At 32.5% G+C, this 9,551-nt stretch overlaps 3 protein-coding genes across 4 annotated transcripts in view; 2 read left to right on the top strand and 1 right to left on the bottom strand.

The window, feature by feature from the left end:
- The window catches only part of LOC107609403 (probable fructokinase-6, chloroplastic), a 3,659-nt gene extending 426 nt beyond the window's left edge, over positions 1-3,233 (top strand). Inside the window, exons 1-7 of one of the 2 annotated variants that reach the window (XM_021107341.1) lie at positions 7-14; positions 601-809; positions 919-1,155; positions 1,516-1,713; positions 1,826-1,963; positions 2,432-2,548; positions 2,737-3,233. In XM_021107341.1, coding sequence (XP_020963000.1) covers positions 669-809; positions 919-1,155; positions 1,516-1,713; positions 1,826-1,963; positions 2,432-2,548; positions 2,737-2,871 — 966 coding nt within the window. In that variant the 5' untranslated portion in view covers positions 7-14; positions 601-668 and the 3' untranslated portion in view covers positions 2,872-3,233. Of the gene's footprint in view, positions 1-6; positions 15-568; positions 810-918; positions 1,156-1,515; positions 1,714-1,825; positions 1,964-2,431; positions 2,549-2,736 lie in introns of those variants that run through there. The other variant, XM_021107340.1, reaches the window with a different exon arrangement.
- Positions 3,946-4,551, top strand: LOC107608653 (polcalcin Ole e 3-like). The gene has a single exon (XM_016310376.2). The coding sequence runs from the start codon at positions 4,086-4,088 to the stop codon at positions 4,341-4,343; it is 258 nt and encodes an 85-aa protein (XP_016165862.1). The 5' UTR covers positions 3,946-4,085; the 3' UTR covers positions 4,344-4,551.
- LOC107609512 (probable serine/threonine-protein kinase PBL7) lies at positions 5,103-8,118 on the bottom strand. Its single transcript, XM_016311505.2, has 6 exons — positions 7,255-8,118; positions 6,871-7,128; positions 6,598-6,764; positions 6,283-6,362; positions 6,022-6,169; positions 5,103-5,752 (listed from the first exon to the last, which is right to left on the bottom strand). Exons 1-6 carry the CDS (start codon positions 7,742-7,744, stop codon positions 5,417-5,419), a joined length of 1,479 nt encoding a protein of 492 aa, XP_016166991.1. The 5' UTR covers positions 7,745-8,118; the 3' UTR covers positions 5,103-5,416.

Raw genomic sequence — 9,551 nt, 5'->3', positions numbered from 1 at the left:
GTTGAATGTCAGAGGTAATGATCTATGAGGAGCGGTAGCACTGTTTTGTTTTCAATTTTGAATGGGAACATTCTGTTTTCATGTTGTGATATTAATTGAGAGCTGAAATTGAAGAAATTTGCTTTTACTTGTTGTTTGTTTAATACCCTGTGAACATAAAAAGATCTCAATATATGTTCTGTATCTAGTAATTAGGAATATGTATTTGAGAGGATTTATCGTTTTCTTATCCAAATCTTATGCACATGCTGCATTTGGCACAATAAAGATGAGTGAGTAGTGCTTTCTATCTTTTGTTTGGAACATTGGACGAACGGAAATGCTAGAGGATTATCAGAATTTATTGTTTTTGGCTATTAATTAGTCATTAATGTTTAAAAGTATGGGATAAAATATGTTGTTGGATTATTAGATTAAAGGAATTGAGTGGCTAAGTGATGGCTAAAAGCAATAAATTCTGATGGCCTCCTGGCATTTCTCTTAGAGGAACTGGGAGTAGATTTTTTGCAACTTGGGGTATGAACTTGTATCAAGCACCCTGTGGATGATTTTCTAATTGGAGAACTTGAGTTTTTCTGTTTTCAACTTTGTATGTTACAGGAAAGGCAGTTGCTGGTGATGGCACATCTGAAACAAAGGAATCACCTCTTGTGGTTTGTTTTGGAGAAATGCTCATCGATTTCGTCCCAACTACCAGCGGCCTCTCTTTGGCCGATGCATCTGCTTTTAAGAAAGCTCCTGGAGGTGCCCCTGCCAATGTTGCTGTAGGCATATCCCGTTTAGGAGGTTCATCAGCCTTTATTGGAAAGGTATTTTATACTTCTCATTTCTCAAGCTTCTTTCTATGCATTAGTCTCTATAGGAAGGATTTTATTTTAATTTGAAACTTAACCACACTGCCAACATTGACATAAACAGGTAGGTGAGGATGAATTTGGATATATGCTTGCTGATATACTCAAGCAAAATAATGTAAACAATGAAGGGATGCGTTTTGACCCCGGCGCACGCACTGCTTTAGCATTTGTTACATTGAGGAGTGATGGAGAACGAGAATTCATGTTTTATCGCAATCCCAGTGCTGATATGCTGCTTCAAGTAGATGAACTTGATTTGGACTTAATTAGAAAGGTGAAACCAAAGTTTAGTTTTGTGGTTAGTCAAACTAAACCGAAATAGTTTCTATTTGAGAAAGTTGTTCAATGTTCTTTGTATTGTAATTTTGTCACTCAATCTAAGTAGGTTCAGTTACTCAAAATCAATTCATTCAACTAGCAGTTTGTGGATTTCTTTAATCACAATGACTCACTGAGTAATGATTGAAACATTCATCCTCATTGCTGATATAGCATTCTTGTTTCTGTATTTTAACTTTTAAGAACTCCCTTTGGGGTTTCTTTTATATCAGACAAAACATTAAAATGATTGTGAGTATGTTATAACATTTTACACTTCCACTCCATAGTTGTTTATAGTTTAACATAGTTGAATTGATCCAAAGTTTCTTTCTTACAGGCTAAGATCTTCCATTATGGTTCTATTAGTCTTATTACCGAACCGTGCAAATCAGCACACATTGCTGCTGCAAAAGCTGCGAAAGATGCCGGTGTAGTTCTATCTTATGACCCTAACTTGAGGCTTCCTTTATGGCCTTCTGCAGAGAATGCCAGAGAAGGAATTCTGAGTATATGGGAAACTGCCGATATCATCAAGGTTCTTCTTAGTCTTTTTAGTTCCCAATAGACTTTTTGTTCTCTTTTTCCAGAACACAGATTACTACTGGCAACTACAGTACTAACCGACCAATCTGATTATTATCTTTCAGATAAGTGAAGAAGAGATTTCTTTTCTTACAAAAGGCGAAGATCCATACGACGATGCTGTTGTTCGTAAACTATTCCATCCAGACCTCAAGCTGCTTCTTGTTACTGAAGGTGCAGATGGTTGTCGCTATTACACCAAGGTAACCCTTCAAAAGAGGCAACAGAATCATCTAAACTTAGTTTCAACTTATCTAATACTTCTTTTTAGCCACCCTCTGGTGTATCTTCAAAGGCAGTGCCTGTAACAAGTAACAACTCACTTGTTTCTGCACACATTCCTGTCAACTTTAAAATTGAAACAAGTTATTTGACTTATTTCTAGCACTATAGATGTATAAACCATTCTCCGGAGTTCAGTTATCTAGAAACAAGGCTAAAAACAAGGCTTAATTTCCGTGTTCTAAATCTCGCAGCCTTATTAGTTGGAATGAAAATCATAAAAACAATATCAGAGATGTTTCATTACTAATTTAGTCTATTATATTAACCATAATCAAGAAACAAGTCTTGAAAAAATATTGGTTCTAACAAAAAGGTATGCTGCAAGTTATAATAATGTAATCATGGTATTTAAGATTTAAAACCTGTCCTACCTATTTTTTCTGCAGGAGTTCAGTGGAAGAGTCCAGGGATTTAAGGTGGATGCTGTTGACACAACAGGTGCCGGTGATGCCTTTGTGGCCGGAATATTATCACAATTAGCTGCAGATCTTTCATTACTTCAGGTGTGGATTGTGTGGTTCCAGTGTCATTGATTTTTTCTTTTCAACCATGTGTGTTGAATTGTGAAACTTTTCTTTCTATTTGCATTTGGCTCAGTTGTTAAGTACCAGGCCTGGTTTGTCTTCAAATTTGGAAGTATCATAACTATTTAACCGTTCTTTGTTCCTATACATTTCCTTTTAACTTGCAGAAAGAGGAGCAATTGAGAGATGCTCTTAAATTCGCCAATGCCTGCGGTGCGCTGACCGTGACGGAGAGAGGCGCAATACCAGCTTTGCCCACAAAGGAAGCCGTTCTCGAAGCCATGCTCAAGCCTGTATCGTAAATTCGCGGCCTAATCTCTAGTTCTGTGAGGATCTACTAGTCTACTACTACTTGCTTTTTGTAAATTCTTAGCTGCTTTAAAAGCGAAAAAGCTACAACGAATAAGAACTAATTGTTTCAATAATTTGGCAAGTTCATGCTGACTCAAGCAAAGTTTTCATATAGCAAACACTCCATTCTTGAGTTCATCCAACATCAGAGCATGTATTGCTTTCACTACTTAACATAGTGTTACTTTCCATGTATCAACATTCGGTTGATGTGTCTTGTTATATGTACATATTGTACACAAGATATTGTGTCGATTCACATCTCATCTACTAGTACACTATTGAATGGAACCTGCAACTTATTTAGATTCAAGTGTCTTGTAGATGTGTTTCTGCATAATTAATATACCTCTTTTGATGAGTTAATTGAATTATATTAAGATGAAGACAAATTATTTTACATAGATATGTATAAATAAGATTCTACGTGCAAAACTGCTTTACACTAAGGCTGCATCAAAATTAAACTCATCATAAATCACTATATTTAATAGAAAAAATTACGAATTTGAGGAATATTAAACAAGAATGATTTCAAACTGGAATCTTTTGCTTCACAAAGCATCTTTGGTGCTTTTTTATTTTTATTAATTACTATTACAAAAAGAAATAAAACAATGCATCATTGCTTACTCCATGTGATTCTTTAGTGATTCATTAATTTAACTTAAACCATACTTTAAACATTTATTCATAAGATAAGATAACGTAATTGATCACTTTTCTAAATCCAACATTGAAAATTTGAAACTTGATTGCCAATGCCCATAAAAGGCTTGGTCAAACCAAAGGCCGAAATGGTAACCATATCATTCTCTTGTTTTGCATCCATTTTTTTTTCTCTAATCAATTGTTTTTTTATTGATCAACCATTCTTCTATTGATTGAATGGTAAATACTTTCAAACTAAATAGCGAAAACATTTTTCAACCATAAAAATATAGAGAGTAAAAACAATTTCTGAACTATGCTTATTTTTGGTAATAACTTTCTTACCTTAAGTTGCCATACAAGGACACTCCTATATTTAAGGGTGTCCCTCTTTGGCAACTGAACTAAATCTCAAATTTCAGTGCAACCCCATAAGGCCATAACATACAATAAATAAAAAGTAAATTAAAAACAAAATCGTTGTTAATTTTTCATACACAATAGTTATTCTACAATGGCTGAGGATTCTCCAGAAGATATCGCCGATCGCGAGCGCATATTCAAGCACTTCGACGCGAACGGCGACGGTCAAATCTCTTCATCAGAGCTTGGGGAAGCACTGAAATCTCTGGGGTCAGTGACCCCAGAAGAGATTCAAACGATGATGGAAGAACTTGACACAAATAATGATGGATTCATTTCGTACGAAGAGTTTACGGTATTTGCAAGAGCCAACCGTGGCCTAGTGAAGGATGTGGCAAAGATTTTTTGAATTCTTTGCCACCTTTCAATCTTTGTTAAATTAATTAAATTAAGTTTGCTTAATTGTCTTTTCTTTGTGCTATGTTCTCTGCATGACCTTTTAATATACACGATGACAATGAGAGCCTCTTTCATTCAAATTCATGATGTGTAAGCCCCTGGCTTTCAATTTTCTTATATTAGAACCGTTTTCAATGTTATTCTATGGTTTTGCATTATGACTAGTTTCAATGCACATTATTGTTATTTTTATAAAACAAAGGCATGCACCTTGACGCAATTTAGGTGTGATATTCTAATCTCAAATTGGACGTAAAGTAAAACCTTAGGTAAACTTGTATGAAAATGAGTTACAAGTTGTTATGGTGCTTCTAATCAATAATTTAATATTTGTTTTCAATTTTTTTTTTCAATTTTAAAATTAGTTAGTTTTAGTTAATGACATGACCATTCTCTATTTTATATTAAGTGTCTTTTTTTATGCAACTAGCTATTCTTTAAATATTGTCCTTTATTCAGTTTTTAGAGAAAAGAAAAAATAAAAAATAAGTAATTTCTCTGATTTTTTAAACAACAATACATACGGTTAAAGATTTAATTAAGTTTTTAATTATAAATACCTTCAATTTGTAAAAAAATATTCAGTTAATTCTAATATTTTTTACACTAAAAAGGACTTAATTATAAAATTAAAGCAGTGTAGGAATCTAATTAAAAATAACAAAAAATATATATATTTAATTAAAAATTTGATGAAACTGACCAACAAAATAATTAAACCTGTTTTGTTTTCCAACTTGAATTGATGAAGAGTCATTACACTTCATGCCTTTCACAAAAGGGGAAGTTAAAGAGAAAACATGTACAAAATTAACCATCTTAACCCCATTTTCTAATAAATTAGTAGCAATAAAAATTGAATATAAAACTCATGCATACTATCCAAACCCTTAACCCTTCATTACATCTCTTCTAATGGCTTCAAGCTCCTTTTTTTTCCCTTCTATTTACAACAAAATGTTTTCATCTAATCCTTAGTACTAAAGAGGGAACCATGACAACAATGAAGGTAAGTTATGTTCTTTAGCGGCAAGAAAGATAATCATCATCATCATCATCAAACTCTGATACTCCAAGCATTGCCAAAGCCAAGTGACTTTTCAAATCACTATTATTTTGTTGTAACTGTGTGTAGTAACCAGACTTCCTCCTCCTAGAGAGAACAAGTTCTTGTTCACCTTTTAGTATCGCAAGAATCTCGTATATGCCGGGCCTTCTAGATTCTTCGAATGTAATACAAGCAGCCGCCGCTTCGATCATCCGAGCTATTTGACTCGAGAATCTCGAATTGCTATAGTGGAGTTGAGGATCAACCAACTTTTCAATAGCTAATTTCCCTTTCTGTAGCAAAGCTTTAGCCTGAATATTGAATGCCAAATAAATGTGTCACAAAAAAAGAGACCATATCCATTTGAATTTGATCTGATGCTAATAATGTTCTTTATTACAACTTCTCATCTAAATTAATGATAGATGCAAAAATTTGGTGTATGTTTTCTTCAACAAGGAATACATTAATTATAGTAAATAATACTCATGTTAATTGGAGTATTTTATAGGAACAATTTTTGTTTAGAGCATGTTGTTTATTTTCAATCATAATCTATAAAATTAGAAAATTGACATACCCATGAGACCAAGTTCTCTTCTCCTTGAGTCCTCTTTGCTTCAATTGGCTTCCTGCCAGTTATGAGTTCTAATAAAACCACTCCAAAAGCATAAACATCAGTCTTATCTGACACCTTTCCATGTTGAAAATATTCAGGGGCCAAATAACTGTTCAGAGAAGGTAATTTGATTATGAATAATTAAAATAAGAAGGAAAAAAGATGCAATGACCAAAAACATGAGAAAACTGCAGAATTAATATGAAGGGGTTAAGTTCCTACCCAAATGTTCCTTTGGCAGCTTTGCATAGAAAAGGTACTGAAGGTGCAACAGTCCATGTAGCTAGTCCAAAATCACATAACTTCAATTTAACAAAAACAATCAAAAGTAACGAATCAAACTCGAGAGTTTAACTAAACTCATGGACTTCATGAAAATTTGAATTGTTAAGCTAATTTCGTAAGAGTACTGTAAACTTGATTGGGGGTCTAAACAGATAAAATTTAGTTTACTAGTTAACTCGAGATTTCGATAACAGTTTGATAACTTGACTATCCGAGACAATTGAATATCAAACTTGAAATTAAGCATCTTACCTTGGGAATTTTCTTAGAGGAAAGCAAAATGTTTGAAGGCTTAATATCTCTATGAACAACACATCTTTCAGTTCCATAATGCAAATAAGCTATGGCCTTTGCAATCCCAATTGCAACTTTAAATCTCACAGACCATGGAAGTGGTGAACCTCTACTTTTCTTCCTCCCTATAAAAATAAGTAAAATCTATAACCAGTAACATTGGAAATTGGTAACATCATAAACTATGGAGTGAAGTAAAAAGTAAAAACAGAGAAATTAAAGTACCACTACCATGCAAGTGATGTTCTAAGCTTCCTCCTGAAACAAATTTGTAGACCAAAAACAAGCCTTCCTCTGAATCAATGCAAAATCCCAAAAGAGGTACAATGTTTGTGTTGTGAAGAGAACTTGCAATCATCAACTCTCTGCAAAAGGCCTTGGCACACTCTTTGTCTTCTTTGTCCAACCTTTTGATTGCAACAGTTGTCCTCAATATACCAACTTTACCCCTAAAAACACAGCTCAATGCCCCTCTTCCCAACACTCTACCTATAAAAAAAAACCAACAAATGAATGAATCACAAACTATTACTAACAAATGAAATTTGATTCCTTCAACAACATGCACCAATTGTCCTCCATATTAATATTTACTTGGGAAACAAAAAAAGTTACCTTTGGAGAAATTGCGAGTAGCATGCACAATTTCATGATAATTGAACCTGATCAAAGTGTTGGGCACTGGGGATATGCTCTTCTCCAATGGCTCCATTGTCCTCCATTTCAGAGACTCACACTCCAAATTCACCATCAACAAGGCTGCCTTAGCAGCAGCAGCAGAAGAACTCATGTTGAAGGATTCTAGCTCAACCTGAGAACGGAAGCTGAACCTGAAAGATGAATGAACCGATTGAGGTTCATTGTTCAGCAATTCTGCTCCAACCCCATTAGATTCTGCCAGCAACAGAGCCTTCTTGTGATCCAAAGTTATGTTTTTGAATTCTTTGCCATCGATTTTTCCACTGCTACAAGTGCATGGCGAAGCAACACATGCAAATGCAAAGTCCCATATCAGTTTTCCCAAAAAGTTTCTGTCTTTGAGGTTCTTGAAGTGAGAATCTTGGTCCCTTGTATCAGTGGAGATTCCTTGGGAGAACCCCATCATGGATTTGATTCCCAAAAACAGCACAAATCAAAGACAATAACAAAAATGGCAGAGAAAGTTAGGAAAGAAAAAGAGTGATTAGGAACGACTTTCAAGAACAGAGAAATAGCAATAGTGTATGAGGGTGATGTCACTGATTTGTTAGAATCTTAGTTATGGCAGAAATGTTTCTTTAAATTGGAGACAGAAAGAAAGAGAAGTTAGAACTGAAGAGGAAGGGAATATTGATTCTAAGCCCCAAATGAGGATAGAGACAGAGAGAAAAAGCCATGAAGATTGAAGAGAACACTTTCCGTTTTCAGTTCTTATTAAAGTTGGTAACTGGTATCGGGAATAGGAATATTAATTGCGTAGTTATCATAAACTTTGAACAAAAGAGGTAGTTGAACAAAGTATAAGGGATCATGAAATTAATAATCTTTTCTTGTTAGACACTCATATAATAATTGATATGGACGAATTCTATTTTATTTTATTTTACTTTGTATGATCTTGATATGGATGAATATATTCTTAATTGATAATGTATTTTTGTGTAGTGGTTAATGTGGTTTCTTCAGTAATAATATATCACAGTAAAAAATAGTTCTTTTTCATGGATATAAAAAGTTAATTATTATGTTTTTTCTAATACTATGATTATATTATTGTAAAAATATTTATTATTTTTTATGACATATTTTATTATTTTGATAAAAACTATTTGAATAATATGTATAAATAAATACAAATAGTATTTAATTATTAATTTTTAGTGATTATATATATAATTTGTTTAAAAAAAAAAAGAAATGTCTAACCAGTGGACAAATTATTAAAAATTGATATGATTTCTTTTGGAGTCGAAATTGATAAGAATTTTTAACAAGAGGAAATAGTGTATGTATGTGCTTTCATACATTGCACTTCATGCAAAGTCTAAACGATTTGAATAATAATGGATTTTAAGTTTTTTAAATGGGACACCAAATCAGTATTATCCTATAGAAATGAAATTGAATATCCAGGTACAATATAGAATAACATCAACATCGAGGTCTGCAATTTGGTGACCGTACAACCGATCGAAAAAGTAGTAATGCAAGAAAAGACATACAACCGCTTCCAACCCCAACAGCCACCATTGACAAGTCACCTTCGCTTGTCATGTTTCTCTTCATCACGTCAAATCTTTGCCTTATCCTATTAATTAATTAAGGTAAAGACTCACATGCAATTATTTTTTTATGAAATTGATAATTAAAAATCATTTTATGATTATTTAATTAAATTTATTAAATTATTTAATAATTTTTAATTAAATAATTTAATAAATTTAATTAAATTATTATTTAATAATTATTAATTATTAATTTTATATAAAATAATTATATATAAGATTTTTATTTTTAATTAAATATATTAAATTATTTAATAATTTTTAACTAATATTTTTAAATAAATAATTATTTTAATTAAATCATCATAAATTTGGACCATGCTTAATCTTTGTGGAGATAGAGACTATATTCGAAAAAGGCATGCACCTACATTATGGAGCATGCACCGCCCATTGATCTACAACCATGTTTGCTATAATTATTTGGAACTTGATTTAGAAATGATTTATGATTGTGATGGGCTATTTTATTTTTTATTTTATTTTCCAAATTATACTAATACTTTGTACAATTGACATGAAATATTCTTAAAAATATACTACTAGTTTTTTACTGAAGTTGAAAGTTCTTAACAATAGATATAAAATAAAATATTAAAAAAACGTTGATATCTATTTATACGACCAACTAGTCACATGCGGACTTAC

This window comes from Arachis ipaensis, chromosome B07 (genome assembly GCF_000816755.2).
Source record: "Arachis ipaensis cultivar K30076 chromosome B07, Araip1.1, whole genome shotgun sequence".
Classification (NCBI taxonomy): Eukaryota; Viridiplantae; Streptophyta; class Magnoliopsida; order Fabales; family Fabaceae; genus Arachis; species Arachis ipaensis.
This window is presented reverse-complemented; position numbering and strand designations above follow the sequence as displayed.

Excerpts from the sequence above, each read along its gene's own strand:
- LOC107608653 (XM_016310376.2), top strand. The coding sequence starts at position 4,086 with ATGGCTGAGGATTCTCCAGAAGATATCGCCGATCGCGAGCGCATATTC.
- LOC107609512 (XM_016311505.2), bottom strand. The coding sequence starts at position 7,744 with ATGATGGGGTTCTCCCAAGGAATCTCCACTGATACAAGGGACCAAGAT. Across the intron at positions 7,129-7,254 it reads TACTCGCAATTTCTCCAAAG|GTAGAGTGTTGGGAAGAGGG; the intron begins GTAACTTTTTTT and ends TTTTTTTTATAG. Across the intron at positions 6,170-6,282 it reads GCTGCCAAAGGAACATTTGG|TTATTTGGCCCCTGAATATT; the intron begins GTAGGAACTTAA and ends TTCTCTGAACAG.